The 22,185-nt window shown below is 36.3% G+C and overlaps 1 protein-coding gene across 1 annotated transcript in view; it reads left to right on the top strand.

Annotated features, from left to right (window-relative positions):
• The window catches only part of RC3H2 (ring finger and CCCH-type domains 2), a 52,733-nt gene extending 32,941 nt beyond the window's left edge, over positions 1–19,792 (top strand). The window contains exons 10-21 of the mRNA XM_060100557.1: positions 3,949–4,257; positions 7,940–8,154; positions 8,835–9,268; positions 9,860–10,030; positions 11,413–11,559; positions 11,888–12,101; positions 12,341–12,425; positions 12,986–13,067; positions 13,165–13,299; positions 13,553–13,660; positions 13,758–13,906; positions 14,524–19,792. Of these exons, the coding sequence (XP_059956540.1) occupies positions 3,949–4,257; positions 7,940–8,154; positions 8,835–9,268; positions 9,860–10,030; positions 11,413–11,559; positions 11,888–12,101; positions 12,341–12,425; positions 12,986–13,067; positions 13,165–13,299; positions 13,553–13,660; positions 13,758–13,906; positions 14,524–14,719 (2,245 nt within the window). The 3' untranslated portion in view covers positions 14,720–19,792. The remainder of the gene's footprint in view (positions 1–3,948; positions 4,258–7,939; positions 8,155–8,834; positions 9,269–9,859; positions 10,031–11,412; positions 11,560–11,887; positions 12,102–12,340; positions 12,426–12,985; positions 13,068–13,164; positions 13,300–13,552; positions 13,661–13,757; positions 13,907–14,523) is intronic.
• Positions 19,793–22,185: the final 2,393 nt, after the last annotated feature.

Genomic DNA, 22,185 nt, shown 5'->3' on the forward strand with positions numbered 1-22,185 from the left:
TTCTTCACTGTGCTGCCATAGTACTGTGTACCTGGTAACTTTATAACTACCAGTTCTCTCACTGTATTGCAATTATTTATTTACTGGTGTGTATTTTCACTGGACTTCATTTATTTTATGGGTTATTCATCTTTATATTTTCTGCACTTAACAGGTATTTGACATGTAAACTCAGGATATTTATGTTGAAAGAGCAAATAATCTATAGTTCATATTTCCAACCAGCTTCACACTCTCTGTTGCTGTTAAATAAAAGAAGAAGAAGAAGAAGGAAAAACAGGGTAATACAAAGCATTAAGGAAATGGAAGATGTCATTATCTCGTTGGTTAAAAAAATGCATGTTGCTACCCAACTCTGGACTTTTCGAGGGTGGAGCCTTTATCTTAGCTCCCATAATGTACCAGAAGGAACTCAGCAAATGTTTGTTTAACTTAAATAAAGTTTATCCCAGCCTGCTTTCTCTACTATACATATCTCTAACCAAACAAATGCCCAGAATCTCTCTTAAGAATATTTGTGTGAATATATTTTAGAATTTAGGGTGTTGGAATCCTGTTCCCCAAAATTGCTGCATTCTGGAGAGTATCAAAAGCCTGAGGTCAACCAGCTCAAGAAATATTTTAAAAAGTGGTTGTTAAGTGCTAGGTACTATTTGAGGTACTTCTAGTGGGGAAAGAAGAACAGTAAACATGTAAACAGACAATTTCAGTTACTGATAAAATGCTATAAAGAAAGTCTGAGGTGGAAACAAGCTTGTCATGTTCAGGAACTAGAAAGAAGACGAGTGTGCCTGGAGAACGAGAAGAATGGCAAAAGATAATGTTGTAGAGGTTAGGCGAGGGCCAGACCATATTGGCTTGGTGGACACTGGCAAGGAGTTTGCATTTTATCTTGGAAGCCATTATAGGGTTTTATTCAAATGGAACAATGAGATTTTAATTTTGTCTTAGAAATGTCACTCTAGTGTCTGCATGATGTAGACCAGTTAAACTGCTGCAGTGGTCCAGGCATGAGATTAGTAGCTTGGTCCTAGGACTATAGTAATTGAGATGACGAAAAGTAGCCAGATTTGTAATATATTTTGGAAGTAGAGCTGATAGGACTGATAGATCGAATGTGGGGTATAAAGAAAAGAGAAGATCAAGGATGACTCCAAGGTTTGGGGCCTGCATAACTAAGTAATGTCTTTTACTGAAATAGGAAATGCTTGGGGGTAGAAAATCAGTACTCTTGGCCATGTGAAGTTTAAGGATTACTCCACATTCATGAGGCAAATATTTATGGAACACCTAACATGTACCAGGCACTGTGCTGAAGATAGAGAGATGAATAAGGAACGCAGAATTCTTGCTCTCGTGGGGGCTTACATTGTAATAGAGAAGATCAACATAAACTAAATAAATAGAAAACATAATATCTGGTACTGATTGACACTATGAAGAAAAATAACAAGGTAAGGAGAAGGAGATTGGGAAAGGGGAGATATTTTAGATAAGATTGTCTGGGAAGGGATCCCAGAGGATATGACATTTAAGCAGACACCTGAATGAAGTGGTGATGCACTAGAGAAGAAAAGATAATTATAGGAGTGAAGTCTTTGAGAAGGCAAATGGGCTTGGGACCTGGGGTGCAAGTGGAAAGATTGGCCTGAGTTAGGAATAGGAGCTCTTCCCCTCCTATTTTAGGTGGAGTGTGTAGTTACAGAAGCAGGAAGGTTGGCGGGATTGGTGATGGAAAGATAAGTAATTCTTCTCTGATATCATCTGTTTTCTCTGTGAAGTGGGAGGCAGCATGATCAGCTGTGGCGGGGCTCTGGCGAATGGAAGGGAAAAAGATGTTAGAGATAGGAAAGTGAATTTAGTAGAGAAGTGTATTAATGTAGTGCTTAGCCATTTTAAATACTTGATCATGATTTTGAAGAGAGTTTAGTCAGCATGATTGCATGATTTTTCTCTAGCAGCATTCACCTACTTGAGCAGACACAGAATAAGAGAATAAGCAACAGATTGGATTGGGGTTTTACCAGGTGAGTTCAACAGGGTAATTGGACCAAGGGAGTTAAAGGTATTTACAAGGGAGGAATTAATGGTAGATAATGGATTCTAAGCTGGGTAAGGCAGGGAGCCAATACTTGAGGAAGCTCATGGATGACTTTAAAAGAATAGGAAGTAATTGGCTTTTTCAACTGTGAGGTCCAGATTCCAAGCCTAAGTCTTTAGCTGCCTAGATGCCAGGAGTCGAGTATGTATCCCTGTTTGTCCCTTACTTTACCTTACTCCTCTCTTTTAAGAGACTCACAATTAAAACTTTATTTTTTGCCTGCCAGAGCAATCTTAAGGATATTTGAAATTTATCCTTTGAGAATGGAAAGCAAGGAGCAGCTGGGCATTTTGTGCAAGAACCTTTGAAGTGAAGAATGAAGAGCAGGTTTCAGAGTAGTGTGTTGAGGAAAGCACTGGCCTCTCCATGCCACCAAACTGCCTTTCTAAAATATAGGTCTGCTCATAACCCTCATTCTTCAAGGAGTAATCATTGGTTCCCCAGATCTATAAGATGACATATATAAGCTGGCCATAACCTGTGGTTTTTTTGAACTTCATGTTCTATCACTCCACCTTTAGCCAGTCTCATCTGGGAATACTTGTCTTTACTGAGCTTTGCTGCTTCTGTCAGTGTGTGTGTATGAATGAGATGGGGAGAATTGAATGATGAAGCTGTTTATAGATACTGGAGGACTAAAAGGGAAACTGTTGTGAAGGCATTGCTCATCACTAACACTGTTTGTATTTAATTAGCATATGTTTGGTTATATATAACATTAATATCAGATTAATTTAGGTATATGTAATTATGAACCCGTATGTGCGTAGTCGTCTTTCTATTCCTATAATATAGTTGTTCATCACTTTAAAATATTGGAGGGAACACTGACTAGGACTACATTGTAATGAAATTTTTGTTGTATGACTGGAAATAAATTTTCTTAAATGGAATCGAAGATCAGGTTGCTTCATATATTAGAGTATTATATCTGACCACCATAAATAAAACCCTGAATTTAATATCAGAAAATATCTTTAATCCTTTTACTTTTTGCTTTAGTCATAAACTAATCTGAAAAATAGAATACTAAATTTCTATATTTTGATGTAATGTTTAAGAATGAGTTTTGGGGTTGTTTTTTTTTTTTTTTTTTTTTTTTTTTTTTTGCGGTATGCGGGCCTCTCACTGTTGTGGCCATTCCCGTTGCAGAGCACAGGCTCCGTATGCGCAGGCTCAGCGGCCATGGCTCACGGGCCCAGCCGCTCCGCGGCATGTGGGATCCTCCCAGACCGGGGCACGAACCCGTATCCCCTGCATCGGCAGGCGGACTCTCAACCACTGCGCCACCAGGGAAGCCCTTGGGGTTTTTTTTTAATCTCTTTAAAATTATATGATGCCTTAACAATTTGGTAACAGAATTCTTTCAACTCTTGCATACCTTTTCATTCTACATTCCCAAATAAATTTGGTATGGTTACTTTCATCTTTATATCGTGTACTTTCTATTCCAATTGTACAAAATTTTCAAGATCTCTTCCCACTCTCTCAAAATAGTTTTTTGAATACATTTGTACTTTTCTTGCTACATTAATTATGTGTCTACATACATAAGTATTGTGTGTACATATATATATTGTATATGGCAGATACATTTTCATATGGCTATCATAGCAGAGTTTGATGTAGACTGTATTTGATATTTAGCTGAAGAAACTTTTTTTTTAACATCTTTATTGGAGTATAATTGCTTTACAATGGTGTGTTAGTTTCTGAAGAAACCTGTTTTTCAAAGTTGTTCTTCCTTTTAACATTTTTTCCTATTGCTCCCTCCCCCCCCTTTTTTTTTTTACTTAGGGTAAGATTTAGTGAAATATTTACTGATATGTTTATTGTTTTTGAAACAGGTATCGATTAAGGAACAAAAAGATCAATGCAACTGTAAGAACGTTTCCTCTTCTAAATAAAGTTGGTGTAAACAACACTGTCACAACCACAGCCGGAAATGTCATTTCTGTCATAGGAAGTACTGAAACAACGGGGAAAATTGTTCCAAGTACAAACGGAATTTCAAATGCAGAAAACAGTGTTTCCCAGCTAATTCCACGTAGTACTGACAGTACATTAAGAGCTCTGGAGACTGTGAAGAAAGTGGGGAAGGTTGGCACTAATGGTCAGAATGCTGCTGGGCCTTCTGCAGAGTCTGTAACTGAAAAGTAAGTATTAGGTAAAAATGTTTAACGTGAGTAATTTAGCCTTTTTATAAGTACCTGCGTATTTTTATTTATCCTGAGGAAAAGCAGTTAATCAGAATTTTTATGCAGAATGTTTCATGTAGTAGAAAAAGCACTAAATACCAAAAAAGTTGAGTTCTAGTCCTGGATCTGCAATTGAATAGCTCTGTGGCCTTGGAAATTCACTTCAACTCTGGGTTTTGTTTTCTTCAACTGTAAACTGAAGAGGTTGGACCAGAATTGAGTTTTTCTCACCTTATTTCCTTGAACTTTAGGATTGAGTCCATAGAGGTGCCAAAAAGGAACTAAGTAGAAACCTAAGCAGGTGAGATGCTTGAGCCTCCAGCCCGTTTCAATGAGAACAGTTCCACTTTATGCTCTGTAATGATGTGTAGTTGTTAAGAGGGAAATCTTTAAAGCCAACTCTGGGTTCAAATTCTGGCTCAGTGTTACCCAGCTGTTTGATCTTAGGCCAGTTACTTAATCTGTCTTCCTCAGTTTACTTATCCATAAAATTGGTATAATAATACTACCTGCTTCATATGTTGGTTGTGAGGATTAAATGAGTTAATACTGCAATCTGCTTTGAACAGTGCCTGCCACATAGCACTCACTAAATATCTGCTGCTGTTATTATAACTACCATTATTATTATTACCATTATTGTTGTTTTGGGGTTTCAGCATAAAATTTAATTTGGCGGAAAGGTTTTGGTTCTTTAAGAAAAAAGTTTTTAAACTTTCCGATTATCTGAAAAGTTACTTCCACCTCTAATATCTCAGGCTTTTGTATTCTTTTAGCGTCTTAAAATCTGAGCTAAAGCATGTTTAGATTATGTTGCCCATAAATAGTCTGTCGATGTCTATTATATACCTTTTGGGGAAAAAGTGTTACGCTAGGCACATAGTAAATTGCTGGGGATTTCAAATAATAAATGGATAGGTAGACATTTATATTCTTTATTTCTGCAATTATCATGTGATTGGGAAATTTGTTTATCAGAGGATTCTTATAATTTTTCCTCAGAGAGATCTTCGAAGAGATAAATCAGAGAACACTCTCTAGTTTAGCAAATGTTATTTACACACTAATACTGAGCTCTGATTTTGGCACTCTTGAAAATACATGAGAGTGCCGCAACTGAGATCTAACACAGCCAAAAAAAATAAAGAAAATTTTAAAAATAAATAAATAAATAAAATAATAAGATACATGAGATGTGTAAGATATCTGTGCATTTAAGAAACTTATGAAGACATAGTTGGGGAGACAGCATTTACATAAATGAAGCAATATTGGAGTTGGATTAAAGAATAGGAAAATTTTATATTGCTGGGTGAAATATGGTAAGATTTAGATAGGTAGGTTGGCACCAGATTATGGAGATCTTGTGTTAAATATATTTAGGAAATGAGCTTTTGAAGGGTTTTGGCAAGGTAAAGTTGTAAAACCATTTTATATTCATAGTGAAATGTTACTCAGCCATTAAAGAATAAGGTACTAGTACATACTACAATATGGATGAACCTTGAAAACATTATATTAAGTGAAAGAAGCTAGATACAGAAGCCACATATTGTAGAATTCCATTTATGTGAATGTCCAGAATACGCGTATCCATAGAAGACAGAAAGTAGATTAATAGTTGCTAGGGCTGGGGGACAAGGGGATGGGGAGTGAATGCTAATGAGTACAGGTTTCTTTTAGGGGTGGTAAAAATGTATCAGAATAAGATAGCAGTGATGGTTGCACAGCCTTGGGAATATACCAGAAATCACTGAATTGTACACCTTACAAGGGTAAATATATCTTAGTTTTTAAAAAAATGATGGACTAGAGAAAACAACTTTCAAAAAAGTAAATCTCGGTAAATAAATCATTTATTCATTCAGAAATTATGGATCTTCTACTATGTGTCAAATACCAGGACAATTGGCATAGTTAATGAAAATGAAGTAGATATACTCCCTGCTTCTAAGAGTCTTCCAGTATAGTTTGGGAGACAGACATAAACAGATATCATATAATATATTCTGAAAGGTACTGTAATGGAGTTGTGTTTCAAGTGTTATTAAAACACAAAAAATCACAATAATTCTACCTGGAGTTATTGTGGAAGGTTTTTTAGAGGTAAGGTGATGACACCTGAGCCATTCCAAAAGTATGGCTAGTTAGGAAGGAAGGGTCTTGTCTGTAGAAAAAGCAGCACAGGCAAAAGCATGTAGGTAAGAGGGCCTGCTGCAAAGGACAGCCTAGAATCCTAAATTCATCTAGAATCTAGCTGTCTGGCTAGAATGGGACTGAAAGTTAGCTTTTTCCTTAAGTCTGGATTTTTGGGATAGCTTGCATGATTTCATAAGGCTATGAACCTTGTCATGGATTTTGGTACCTTTTTCCTGCAAAGTCTAAGAATTTGTCATTTCAAAGTACTTATCTGAATTTTATGGTATATAACATTCTGCTATGGAGGACCAGATAATCTATGTAAAGCACTTAGAATAGTGCCTAGAATGTGCTCATTAATTGATTAGTGTTACTTATTATTGTTAAGAGGAAATCCTAATCATTTTCCTTGTTGCCTTTATTGAACTTCAAAATATAAGCACAGCACTAAAATATCTTTAAACTCTAAGCCATTTGTACTTACTATTATTATCCACAGTTTCTTATTTTCTGCATTTTAATACACAATTACACATAGAAGTAAACATCTGCTAGACTAATCTCTGCTAGACTTAAAGGCAGCCCATACTCCTTGTCATTTATACTCTTGCTTTAAAAGAGCTTCTCTAGTTTGAGAAAAACCCTCTAATCTAGTTGAGATGCAATGTATTGAATTCCTGCATCATTAACAAGATCTTTTTCTTGCATCACCACATATCTCAGCTCTGCCAAAGTTTGACTTCTTCAGAGGGCCTAAGAAGCCATGGTGAGATCCTCTGGAGCTGATCGCCTGGTGAATCAACAAAGAAAATCCTTTGTGTTTTTTTTTAAAAAAAAGAAAGCTTGTGTGTTTTGCATCAATTTAATGAGTAACCATTTCATTGGCATTCTGTTCATCTAGCAGATATTTACTGAGTACCTACTACGTGGCAGGAACTTTTCCATTTGTCCAACAAATATTTACTGAGTGCCTCCTGTGTGCCAGAAACTGTTTTAGATCCTGGGCATGTAGCAGTTAACAAAATGGACAAAAATGGCCTTTCTTCAATAAGTTTACATTTCAGCTAATCTAATGCTTAATATTTAGAGCAGTCCTTCCCTTTACATATGTCTTATTTGTGTCAAAAAATTCAACTGGTAAACTATATTGTTTCTGTTGAGAAGTTATTGAACAGGATTTTTTTTAAACTTCCAGTAGGAAAAATCTTTGTTTAAAGTATGAGTAAAAAGGGACTAGTGGGGCACATCGTGCCTGGGATTTGTTTGCAGTTTTTTGTTTTGTTTTTCACCCTCACCAAAGTATGAGATCTGTTCCTATAATCTTGTGAATTAACAGTGTAAGGTGGTAATGAAATTCATGACCTTATTTGTCACTGTGGAAATACCTGAAGCATTTGTTGTTAGTGGTCACTATAATTTTATGAACCATTCCTACTGAGAAAGACTTTTAACAGTCATAGATAGTGATTTATCATTTGCCCTTGTTAAATTTTCTCTCCAGTAAAATTGGTTCTCCACCCAAGACTCCTGTAAGTAATATAGCGGCTACCTCAGCTGGGCCCACTAATGTTGGAACAGAGCTGAATTCTGTGCCTCCAAAATCCAGCCCATTTATAACTAGAGTACCAGTATATCCTCAGCATTCTGAAAACATTCAGTACTTTCAAGATCCAAGGACTCAGATACCCTTTGAAGTCCCACAGTACCCACAGACAGGTAAGTAATTTTAGACAATTCTAAGAAAAAAAGAAACTACAATATAACATTTGTTGTAATAAGTTATTGAATCATTTATATCTATCTAGAAAATCTACATTAAAAAATTAATCCTTTGGACTATATGACCCCTAAGTTTTCTTCCTGTCCTAAGAATCTATGATTTTACATACCAGTAGTTTTAAGATTCTCATTCCTATGAATCAAATGTAGGGTCCATGGATGAGCTTTAGTGAGTTCTGTATGTCCTCTGAAATAGTATACTAAATGTTTGGTTTATATATACTTAAGTATAATTTTGGAAAGACAATGCGCAGCTTATTAGATTGTGAAAGAGGTCTTTAACCTCTGCTCCCCAAAAGGTTAAGAATCAATGATGTAACTAATTACTTAATCTAAAACCTGTGGCAATACATGGCCTAGAAGGAAATTTACCAGCCATCTGTTAATAGCTCATCAAGTGTTTTTAAGGAGCAGTTTAACAAATTATTGAACATTAATGATTTTCATATAGTGGTGTCTTGAAAGCGTGTAGTGTCTTTCTAAACCAGGGGTAACTAAAGTAAAGTTCAAAGCTTATTTTATTTTCCAACATTAAAGGCTGCTTTAGACTTTAAACCATTACAAAATGTTAAATTTTACTAAGATTACATTAAATATTCCTTTTTCCAATTTTCAAGGATACTACCCACCACCTCCAACAGTACCAGCTGGTGTGGCTCCCTGTGTTCCTCGCTTTGTGAGGTCCAGTAATGTTCCAGAGTCCTCCCTCCCACCTGCTTCCATGCCATATGCTGATCATTACAGTACATTTTCGCCTCGAGATCGAATGAGTTCTTCTCCTTACCAACCTCCTCCTCCGCAGCCGTATGGACCAGTTCCTCCAGTACCTTCTGGAATGTATGCTCCTGTGTACGACAGCAGGCGCATCTGGCGCCCACCTATGTACCAACGAGATGACATTATTAGAAGCAATTCTTTACCTCCAATGGATGTGATGCACTCGTCTGTGTATCAGACGTCTTTGCGGGAAAGATATAACTCATTAGATGGGTATTATTCAGTGGCTTGTCAGCCACCAAGTGAGCCAAGGACAACTGTGCCTTTACCAAGGGTAAGTGATAATGGAAATAGGAATGCTGATATAGTGTAGTGGTTAAGAGTCTAGAGTCTGGTGTTAGACCATTCAGGTATATATCCTGGCTCCTCCACTTACTTATTGTGTGACTTACGGAATTTTACTTGACTTCTCTATATCAATTTTTTCGTATTTGACGGAAATCATAGTAGTACCTACCTCATAAAGCTGTTGTGAGGATTAAATCAGAAAAAGCAAAGCTCTTAGAATTGGACCTGATGCATATTCATGCTCAATAAATGTTATGTTTGGATACGAAACTGAAGGGAAGGTAAAAAGAAATCTTCAAAATACAAAGACAGGGCCTATTTTTAGTATCCCCACGTATATACATATGATTTTCCTAAACCAGAAAAGTGAGTGCTCAGATTTTACTTTTAACATTTGACTAAATATTAACCCTTTCGTTTAAGTGTATGGAGAATAGGCTAGGGTGACTTCCCTACTGTATTTTTTTTTTTTTTGTCCCAACAATATAGTAAATGTTCACATTATTTCCACGGAGCATAGTTAAACTTATTTACCACTCCCTAGATGATTAAGATTGTTTCTTTTATCCCCCCTTAGGAACCTTGTGGTCATTTGAAGACCAGTTGCGAGGAGCAGATAAGAAGAAAGCCAGAGCAGTGGGCACAGTACCACACTCAGAAAGCACCTCTTGTCTCTTCAACTCTTCCTGTGGCAACACAGTCACCAACACCACCTTCTCCTCTATTCAGTGTAGACTTTCGCACTGATGTAAGAAAGGTTTTAATTACTTGATGTTGCAGGGATAGGTCAGACAACTGACTTCAGAGCACTCATTCAAGCCAGAGTTACCTATGTTGGATATTTTGCATTGGTTTGGTGGCAGTTGAGTTTAATTTAATAAACACTGAGTATGTAAGCACTATGGCTAGGCATTGTGATACTCTGAAGACCACTAAATCACAGTCCTTTTTCAAAAATTCAAAGAATTCAAAATCTTTCCAGCGGTATAGTTCTCATTATTTTTATGGCTTTTATTAATAATAAGATTTATGTCCACCATTTATTGAGCACCTACTTGTGCCAGGCACTGTATTAAGCAGTTATTTTATTTAATTCTTACAGAATCCTTAGGGGGCAGGTATTACCCATATTTTGCATGTTAGGAATCCTACTCAGAGAAGTTAAGTAATTTGCCCAAGTAGTAAATTCACCCTATAAGTAGCTTGGATTTGAATTCTGGTCTATCTGAGACATTCCTTCCCTACTTCACAAGAGGTGCAGAAATGCCTGCTGTATTATTTATGGTGTTTTAAATCACTGTTAATTATTGTTCTTATCATTTCAAAACAAGTTTTTGTACCAGGATTGTTTTAATGTACCCTGTTTTCAGTACTGTTACATTTAGAGCAAACCATTAATTTTTTTTTGATTCATCTGGTTTATTTCCTATCCCTAGAGATACTAAAATAAAATTTTTTTCTAGTCTTCATTAGGAAAAATTTCAAACATATGCAAAAGTAGAGAGAATAGTAATAAACTCCATGTACCCGTTACCCACAATTATCAACTCAGCCCATCTTGTTTCATTTGTACCCCCTCTTCCTACTGGATTATTTTGAAGTAATCCTAGACATCATATTTTTCCATCCATAAATATTGAATTTTTAAAGTAGATCCAAATTTATCTCATCAAACTTGTACTTCTTCAAAGCAGCTAACCATCTTGACAAGAGTGATAAGAATTGCCACTTGCTTAATATAAAAATGTATTTGTATTAATCTGTGTATGTGTATGTGTGTGTTTTCTTTTGCTTTTTTTCATTTTTTAGAGCACTTTTTACCATGTTAGAGGCATGCTATAAATTGTTGATTGGTCTGTATAGTATCAGTCAGGGGTTCCTTTTGATTTCTTAAAGTACAAAGTAAAAAAGAGAAGGCATTCTCTTTTCTATTAATACATAATATAAATACAAATAATATAAATACCATTTGTTACTTATTACAGTTTTTAATATTAGTTATTGAATGTTTAATTGTTCACTATAAAGTGCTGTGAATTCTATAATAGTTACTTTATTTTAGTTACAAGTTTGTAAATTTAAATTTCTTACCAATTGCCTGTGCCTTTTTTTTTTTCTTTTTTTAATCAGTTCTCTGAAAGTGTGAGTGGCACAAAATTTGAAGAAGATCATCTTTCCCATTATTCCCCCTGGTCTTGTGGCACCATAGGTTCCTGTATAAATGCTATCGATTCAGAGCCCAGAGATGTAATTGCTAATTCAAATGCTGTGTTAATGGTATGATTTGGGGGGCAAGGGTTGTGCATGTTGACTCAAGTTTTAGAATGATTGAATGAATGCTTTCATCTTCATATCGTTGGTATGTTACTCATCTGTAAGCAGCAGAGTTACATTTAGGTAAGCCTGAAATAAATTGCACTTAATGTTTAAATTATTTGGGCATAGTTGAGTGTTTTAAAGTAGGTGTTGGGTTATCATTGAGATATACAGCTAATGTTAAATTTACCAGAAAACTTAATTTAATGTCTTTTGAAAGCATGTACTTGTATTATTAGCTGAAGTAATTGCCAACAATCTTTTTATTGATTTTCTTTTATTTATGCAGGACCTGGACAGTGGAGATGTTAAGAGAAGAGTGCATTTATTTGAAACTCAGAGAAGGACAAAAGAAGAAGATCCAATAATTCCTTTTAGTGATGGACCTATCATCTCAAAATGGGGTGCAATTTCTAGATCTTCCCGTACAGGTTACCATACCACGGATCCTGTCCAGGCCACTGCTTCCCAAGGAAGTGCGACAAAACCTATCAGCGTATCAGGTGATCCATTTAACTAATACTTCACCTGATATGTTCTAGCACTGTGCTTTTTAATCCTCACTCTGTTAGATACAGAACATGTCTCTTCATTTAATAGCCACAGTAAACTCAGAATTAAATGGCTTAGCCAGGAGAACATGGCTAGTTGGATAAATATGGATTTTTTTGAAAAGTATACATTCACATCTATATCTGATCTTTCACTTTTCTGATCATTGTTTCTTTCTACATTTCTATAGATTATGTCCCTTATGTCAATGCTGTTGATTCAAGATGGAGTTCATATGGTAATGAAGCTACGTCATCAGCACATTATATTGAACGGTAACGTTATGCTTAATTCTTTAGTATTCTCTATTCTCAGAGTACAGATCCTACTCCCAGTTATTCATGAACTGTGCTTTGCTAGTTTTAGCTATATAACAAATTTCTGAAAAAAAGTTTACATTTGGAATAATGACTGAAACTTTCAGGGTTGATCTGTTATGTAAAACATATATAGGACTTCCCCGGTGGTGCAGTGGTTAAGAATCTGCCTGCCAGTGCAGGGGACACGGGTTTGAGCCCAGGTCTGGGAAGATCCCACATGCCGCGGAGCAACTAAGCCTGCGTGCCACAACTACTGAAGCCCGCCTGCCTAGAGCCCATGCTCCGCAACAAGAGAAGCCACCACAATGAGAAGCCCGCGCACTGCAACACAGAGTAGCCCCTGCTCGCCACAACTAGAGAAAGCCTGCGCGCAGCAATGAAGACCCAACGCAACCAAAAATAAATAAATTAATAAATTAAAAAAATATATAATATATAGTCGTTATATAGTCATTACTGCTTTAGTTGGTTCATTTATTTCATTTTTATAACAGTAAACTTATTTTTCTTTAAAGGGACAGATTCGTTGTTACTGATTTATCTGGTCATAGAAAGCATTCCAGTACTGGAGACCTTTTGAGCATTGAACTTCAGCAGGTAGGCTCTGTGTCACTCTGCTTTGAATTTTTTAAAAAATAGAATGACATTTAAAAGTTATGGATGGAAGCTGACTTGACTTTTTTTTTTCCTCTAGGCCAAGAGTAACTCGTTGCTTCTTCAGAGGGAGGCCAATGCTCTGGCCATGCAACAGAAGTGGAATTCCCTGGACGAAGGCCGTCACCTTACCTTAAATCTTCTAAGCAAGGAAATTGAACTGAGAAATGGAGAGGTAAGGAAACTGAACCTCTCAGCTTCATGCCCAATATATTTGCTGTTTGCTGCTGTTGCATGTTATTTTATGCCATTACTTAGTGCAAAATTTGGCTTTTTCTGGTGGATGAATGCTTTTAAAACTTAAGAGTAGAAATAAAATTGTAGTCCCAGATTTCTTTTTTTAGATCAATCATTGGGACTCCCATTTTAATTTAAAAGGGAAGCCGCAGTTTCCACAGATATGAAATCACCATTTTTCTTAATTACAGAGTGATTATACAGAAGATGCAGCTGATACTAAGCCTGATAGGGATATAGAGTTAGAGCTTTCAGCACTTGATACTGATGAACCTGATGGACAAGGTGAACAGATTGAAGTAAGTACTGCAGTCACACATCTAGGAGGCTTTACTCCATTGGAAATTAAAGTACAGAATACTTTCATACTGAAGGATTAACATTTTATTTTCGTAGGAGATCCTGGACATACAGCTTGGTATCAGTTCTCAGAATGATCAGTTACTGAATGGAACAGCGGTAGAAAATGGGCATCCAGTCCAACAACACCAAAAGGAGCCCCTGGAGCAGAAGAGACAGAGTTTAGATGAAGACCATGTGATTCTGTGAGTGTTAGACATAAAATTCATAACCAGTGGGCGTAGGGCATGAATAAAAAGAAATAGATGCATTGTTAAATTCATTTTTGGTTTTATCCTATGAGGGGAAGACCTTATGTAATAAGGCAATGATTTGGTCAGTCTGGATTTTTAGGAGAGGAGAACTAAATTTGAACTAACCAAGTGGTCCATTTTAGTAGCCTAAAACTTGCTTTTGGTTGGGATAAAAGTTTATGTTTATGCTCTAGCATCAGGTTATACTTCCTCTGATAGCCAAACATCAAGACTACAAAATGGAGAACTAAAACCTAAATGAAGGGTTTCCCTTTTTAAAAATCTTGCTAAGATATTTTTGGCCTTTAGTATATAATTACTGCCAAAAATATGGGCTAATCTTGAACTTGATAGATTGTTGGCCTTAAATTAACCAGTGTTCTAATTTTTTATTATAATTTTTGGAAAATGGGACTTTTTTAGTGACCTCCAATACTTTTTAGTGAAAAAGACATGCCTTTGCTAGGGGCTCTTAAAGTGTGTTACAACTTCTATTCAGCGTGTATGGTTACTCTTAAAAGTTTTCACTTAAAGCTAATTTGTTTTCAATGTCATTTATTCTCTCCCAGGGAGGAGCAAAAAACAATTCTGCCGGTAACTTCTTGCTTTAGTCAGCCACTCCCAGTGTCCATTAGCAATGCGAGTTGCCTCCCTCTTGCCACATCTGTCAGTGTTGGCAACCTCATTCTGAAAACTCATGTTATGTCTGAAGATAAAAACGACTTTTTGAAACCTGTTGCAAATGGGAAGATGGTTAACAGCTGAAAAGAGGTTCATCTTTCAAATCTGTGACCATACCATGGAAGCATTTACACTAGCTTTTTATATATATAATATATATTATATAATGTATATTTTTTTTAAAAAAAAGATATTACTGGGGGCATCCATTTCCTGTGGACTCTTTGATACTTCAAGCCCTCTTGCATTAGCATTATGAAAAAAAAAAAGAAAATTTACTTTACTAGGGTAACACGTTCACTTTCCAGAAGTGATTGGAATTTGGACATTTAACTTAAGCTTCAAGCAGCTTTTTATGAGTTTGTAGCAATCCGGTGCAGTAACTGAGCCATTTCCTATTTTAAATGGCTTCTATAGAAAATTAACAACTCAGTTATTAAACTAGCAGGATCCTACAATGATACATCTAGTGAAAGTAGACTTAATTAACTTATTTATTTCTATTTTATGTTTCACTGAGAGAAATTTCCATCTCATTCCAGCTGCTTTATTTATCTTTTTCATGGGACTTTGCATGGACTTTTTTTTCTTTTTTCTTTTTTTTTTAAATTTTGAAGAGTGGAGTTAGATGTTCTTACCATAGAATTTTACAGGGTTATATACTAGCTTTCTTTACTGCATTATATGTAGGAGTGTGGTGCAGTGCTTTTATCTGTAGCATTTAATTTTTTTTCAATTTTCCATTTTTCAAAAATAGTTTCTGCTTTGTTAATATTTATACACAGGCTACTTGTTGAAGTAAGTAATTAAATATATAACCAAGTGCCTAAGTCTTTCAGCTGATGTACTAGATATTAAATTCTCCTAAGTTATGCAGAATCGTTTTTACAATTTTGATAAATTATGCACTAATGTAATGGCAGTTTTTTAAAATGCAGATTTAAGCCTGTACATTATGAATCTGATGACTTGGCAAAAGAATCAGGTGCTTTCAGCTTTCTTGAGAAAACCCTGTATGTAGTGTTTGCACTGACTAACAAGATGGTATTGCTGGGTTTTTAATTTAAACTAATTAATTTGGATGTTCATTGCATTATCTTGGTTAAATATCGTTTATTGTTACTTCATGTTGGGGTTTAATTTTCCTTGTTTTTCTGACTGTTAGGTTGATATGACTATGAACCATGTAATAATAGAACATTGGCTAACCTTTATTCATACTTAAAAACATGAATAATTTCTGCCCTGCTAAAATGTGACTGAAAAGTGTTTTGACTTGGCATCTGAAAGTATGCAGTATGTTCAACAAGCCAGGCTCCAGATTTGTGGGAGGTATTTTATTGAAACCTGAATTTCAGTCAACATTTGAAAACAAAAGCTGGGCATTCCTTCTGGGTGATCTTACCTATAGTTTGTGTCTTTGTTTTTCCCCCCATTTCTTTAAGATTAGTTTGACTTTTATTATTATTTTTAATTAACTTCTGTGAAGTTGTTTACTCTGAAAATTGTACTGGAATATTTTAAGCCAAGCTGATCTTTCACCAGGTGTACTGTATGTAAGGGCTTTTCCTGCTAGCAAGATGCTTAAACAGGATCATGTTATTGGTCGTCTGAGCTATTTAGTTGTTTTACAAAACCACAGCATTGTATCAGATAAGATTTTGATAAAAAGTTTTGTGCACATTTCCAGGGGCGGGAGGGTTGACATTTCCCTGAAATTTCTTGATCAGAATGAGTAAATACTGGTGTTTGATACCTGTCTTAATGAACATGCTCATAAGGTGACTGATAAGTTGTAAATATACCTGAGAAACAAAGGGGTAGTTTTGATATTCTGGTGTCAGTATGGAAGATCTTACACATTTATTTAATACTCAAATGTATGAAGATGTTTGTTTGTAGCATAACAGCACAGTAGCCTTGACTTAGTTTCCTTGGTTAGTACTGTACCTTTTTGCCATGGCCAGTGCCCCCATCCCTACAAGGACATTTTATTTATTTCACTCTGTAACCTGAAATGAATAGGAACAAGAGTTTTAAACCATGTTACATTAACTTATTTCCGACATTATAAATTAGCCTAGGATATTACAGGAACGTGATTGTTATATAATTTATATCAGAACCTTTCTATAAATATGCGCTTATTACATTTGAAATGCTTCCAATGTACTTTATTTGCTGTTTGTATTTCCAAAAAGGATATGCAAACCAGTATGTCTATTTCATGGATATTTAAATAGTGAGATCTTCCATGTTGAAGGTAATGTATTTTTTTTTAAGATTTTAAAATTGCTATTTTGTTACAAAATAGAGACCTATTAACAGTTTGAGAGCTCCTTATGTGCCCTCAGGGAAAGAACCCTCTGTGCAACAGAACTACGCAAAACATCTTCAGCACGTTCTGAGGGTGAATATATACTACATAAATTGATCTTGTGTATTTAACCTTATCTTTTTAATTTTAAAATTGAAGTTTTGAAACTTGGTTGTGCTCTGCTGGAGGGGGTTGGGATAAACTGCTTAGGTGTTTGCCTACTTGTCCAGTGAAATTACATTTGCATCAGTGTATGTATATACCTGCCAACTTATTGGTATGTCTCAGAACATTTATATTAAAATAATGCTTGTCTTGCAGCAGGTGATCCCATAAAACAGTAACTCCCTGTTCATAAAAACTTACTCTCTTCCTCACTAACAACATAGGAATTGTTTCTATGTTGGGATTATTCTGTATTGCATCCTTTATGTAGTGATCATCTTCTGTTTCTCGTGGTGTGTTGGATGTGAAATAAAGACATTGGTTCTCTGCCACTTGAGAAGGAAGAGCAGTTTATCTGATCCTTCTTACGAAAGGTACCTAATGATATAGAGGAAAAAATTACAAATTGGACCTAGAATGTGACTTTTTAAAATAGGGGGCATTCCCTGTCATTTGACCCTTTACCAACATGTTGTGATGCACATATGTTTGAAATCAAAGGATATAAAGCAATAGGAGAGGAAGTTTGTAATGTTGTCAACTAAACTGCATATGTGGTGTATGGTCTAATAAGGAAAAAGTAATCCGAGGTCTGGAAAGTGGGAAAATGGTGAGGTTTTTGTTTTGTTCTGACTTTTTGTGTTTTTTAAAATGTCTAAGTCTCATTCTGAAGACCATGTGCCTCATTCAGATACTGTGATGTAGCATCAGTAGTTCTTTCTTTGTGGTCTCATTTCATCTTATGAATCCTGAGAAAGTTACTTAAGTATGTCATCTAGTTGGTAACTGAACAAAGCACATTTCCTTTGCCTTTCCTGCCATGACTTACTTTCAATACCATCTAGTAAACCAGTGTCATGCATGAAAGTTGTGCATCGTAATTTTCAAGAGAAGGTACTTCAGTGGGTCAGTGGCACTGATGTTTTTCCTAGTAACTGTTTACTCTCACAAGAGGATAGTAAAAGAAACCTATACTAGAACTGAATTTTTCCATTTGTATGGATCTGGTCACTTTCACTCAAGTTTCAAGTTGATTCTAAGTTTATAAGGCACATCCCAATTTTATATGCTGCCTTGAGAAAATTACCGGATGCACAGTGATTTGTAGGAATTTAAAATGGGATCATTTAAACATTTGAAAACATTGTTTTAAAAACCATCTAGCTTGCTTTTGCGTTTTACATGTTAAAGCCCATGTTGTCTTGTTAACAGGGGTGGCGTTTGTAATGATCAGATTCAGCATGTGATTTCAACTTTGAATGTTTCTTCCCTAGCTTCTAGAGTCATTTTCTGAGCAGACTGTCACCAGTATTGGTGACTAATCATTCAAGGGGAAAGTTGCATTGCAACTATGTATTAGTTTCCTGGAAGAACTTTCCCTGTGTTTTAGTGAATGAAGAGTGTTAATGGGATCACTTACTGTAACTCCTTCTACATAAGAACCCCTTCTGCAAGCAGACCACAAATGAACATGCTCAAGGAGTATCTCATTTTCTGGGTAAATTGAATAAATTTGCTAGTTACTCCTTTATACTAGTAGTGGTTTCTTTGTATCCCTTTGCTGGCAAGGGAATACAAGGAGTCAAGGCCACCAATCAGAACACCCCACATTTGAGTGGAGTCCTGTTTTTACTCCAAGAGCAGTTATTCCCCCAAGTCTGAAATTGGCAGTTTTTTTCTTTTTTTAAATAAAAAAATTTAAATATCCTTAAACCAGTGGAACACAGACACTGGCTGCACTTAGTACTGCCAAAAGCCAAGGTCATTTGCATATATTCCATCAATCTGTCAAGAATTAGGCCTCACTTTATAACCCAAGGCATGGAAGTGCATGCATTCTCTTAGCTGGGCAAACAATTATACTGTAGTTGTGATACAACACATGTGGCTTTTATTTGTACTGCACATATCCACTGTACAGCCACCTGGGAGTATCGTGGTTAGCTTGCAGCAACTGCTGTCTGCATTTATACTGTTTATTGCATATTCTTTTCCCTGGAAGTGAAAGAGAAATGTTTTTCTTGTTGCATTGATTACATTTTATAAATTTGCTTAGCTGGAAAGTTTGGGAAAAGAGGCCTGTTTGTCAATTGTACAACCGATTGTGAAGCTCTAGTGTGAATATTTTTACGTCTGTATTAGACATTTTCTTTGCAAATCTATTGTTCGATTGAAATGTAAATGAAATTAAAGATGGTGTACACCCATCATGTAAAAAGCAGGCACCATCTCTAAGATGGATTTAATGCTCATTTTTAAGGCATATACTCAGCTTCTATTTAAAACTATAATTTAAAATAATTCTGTACAATGAAATGGGGAATATATATGGGATTAAATTCTATTCCATTTACTTCAATTTGAATTTCCAAATTGTAATGTTTCCCTTTGTGCTATATAGGAATAGGATTAAATGGGGGAAGGCTAGGATTCATAAGGCCTGTATATGGGGGGAGGGCAGAGATGGAACAATGAGGGTTGTGATGATAGTGAATAGCAAAGAGTGAATTCTGTGTGTTTTTGCTGTAGCACTGAAGTGAAGAGATATTAGCTTTGGCTGTTCACAGAATAGAGCATCATGATTTTCAGTGTTTGAGAGAAAATTGATGGAAAAAGTTTGCAGTACTTGACATGTATTTGCATGCACAAAATAAAATTATTTGTCCACCTTAAAAGTTGTTTGTTTAGTGTCAATATTAAGTTTATAGTGCATTTTAGTTATCTTGACTTCCTTGGTAAATTTTTTGGTTTAACTAAGCTACCAGGTTACTCCTTAAGATTTAAACAATCACCTGCCTCATGCATTCATCACTGGGAAGGATCTGAAAGAAATGAATAGGCTAGGGAGGTTGAAATAGTCCTCAATTCAATCAGTCACTTTGTTCATTCAATATAGAGTACTTTCTGTATGGGAGATGAGGGTGTAGATAATACTAGCAGTTCACAGTCTAATGGAGAAAATAGGACAAATAGATAAATAACAGATATGAAGCAATATATTACAGAAGTATGAAGACTGTTCTGTGGAACCTCAGAGTGTAACAGAGAATGGCCTGAGTGATTCTAGACACCATTTTCACTGGGCCTTGAGTAGTTTTACTCATTCACTCAACTGATGAATTTTAAGCCCCTGTCTGTGCTGGTCATTAGGGTTGAAGGTCAGTGAAACAACAAGCCCTCTCTCTAGAAGCTCTCAGGGTGGGAAATGGGAAAGACAAATCTGAATAACCAGCTCAGTGAGCTATGTTCTAGTATAAGGTATATGGAAACTCTAAAAGGGAAATTATGGAGTGGATGGTAGTGATAGTGAGCCAGAGGAACTGCTTCTTTGAGAAATGACTTCAAAGAAGGGCATTTCTTTGTAGGCTGAATAATATTTCACCAAGCAGAGCTAAGGGGAGAAAACACCTGAGAACCTACTGTAACTTCACAACAACCCACTCGGTATCCTAACAGCCCTTCACTATAAATATGATCCCTGTTTTATATTTGAGATGTTAAGTAACTTGCCCAAGACCTTGTAACTAGAAAGTTAATGGAGTCAGATTTCTGATTCAAGTCTTATTCTACCTTCCAAAGATGGTGATGGTGATGGTTGGAATCTATTTTAGCCATAAGTGTTACAGTGGAAGGAGTGTTTGAGGAATAGCTTAACTAACTCTTAACAGCACTTAATATGTTCCAGACACAGTTCTAAGTGCTGTAGGTATATTATCATCTAGAACCATTATTGTCACCATTTTACACATGAGAAGACTGAGGCAGAGACCTTAGAGAATTTGTCCAATTTGTCCTATTTACCTCATCTAGCTGTGTGATCTGATCATTGCGATCAGATCACATAGCTAGATGAGGTAAATAGGGACCTCTGTGAAGGACACTAAATACTAAAGAGACTGATAGGGAGTCTTGGAAGTTAGATGATCTGATTGATTTGGGGTTTTAGAAGATCACTTCGGTAATAGTGTGAGGTGAAGCTGGAGATTGACCAGCAGGGAGACCAGGCCAACAATCTAGGTAAGAAGTGTTTAGGGCATGGCCAAAGAGAGGATGGAGGAAGAGATGGATTTGAAAAGTAGGAGAGCGCAATTGACAGGATTTGTTGTAGAGGAAGCCTACCAGACATCTCCACATTATCGTGGATTAAATTTGGCTTAGAATCCCAGACCTCGTTGCTGAAAACAGACCAATATTTGTGAAACAGGTGATCTTGTATAAGCCCTGGCATGATCATTGAGATCAGGAAGAAGAGGAAGAACCATGGATAGTTGATCCAGGCAAAGGAGAGGAAACTTAACTGAAGGAAATGAATCCCAGGAAGATTTTTATTTCCCTTATAATTGACACCTATTGGAGTAATGATCATGCACTTTAACAAAGATTTTTTATAATTGAAAACTCAATAGTGCAGTGGTTCCAAACTTACCTGCACATGGCAATCACCTAGGGAGCTTTTAAAAAACCCCAAAGCCCAGATCACACCCCAGACCAATTAAAACACACTCTCAGGAGGTGGGATCAAGGCATCAGTACATTTGAAGCTCCCCAGGTGCTGCCAATGTGCAGAAAAGTTTGGGAACCACTGCCGTAAAGAATGAAAACGGGTTTGGGGCCTGTCTTAGCCCAGGTGCATTCAATGACATCCATCATCAAATGTTCAGGCCTAGGTAGTTTAGAGAGACATTCAACAAATATACTTTTGAGAATCTACTGCGTACTGGGCATTAGAGAGTAGTGAATTAGTCCCTAATTTCATGAAACTTACATTGTAGTTCTAAGTACTGTGGGCAGTTTTAGATAGGGCAGTCTGCCGAACATCTTCATTTGGGTCTCTAATGAACATTTCAGACGTAACATGTCCAAATCTGAGTCCCCAAACTGTACCTCCAGTCTTCCCCATTTCAGTTATTTCCCCCTTGACTACTCCTCGTAGTCCAGCAGCAAGTCCTGTCAGCTCTGCCTTCAAAATAAATGTTGAGAATTTGACCACTTCACCACTGAGGTCCAAGCCACAATTATCTTTCACCTGAACTGGGATGGCTTCCTGTTCTCCCTGCTGCTGCCCTTG

Source organism: Mesoplodon densirostris, chromosome 6 (genome assembly GCF_025265405.1).
Source record: "Mesoplodon densirostris isolate mMesDen1 chromosome 6, mMesDen1 primary haplotype, whole genome shotgun sequence".
NCBI classification, from domain to species: domain Eukaryota; kingdom Metazoa; phylum Chordata; class Mammalia; order Artiodactyla; family Ziphiidae; genus Mesoplodon; species Mesoplodon densirostris.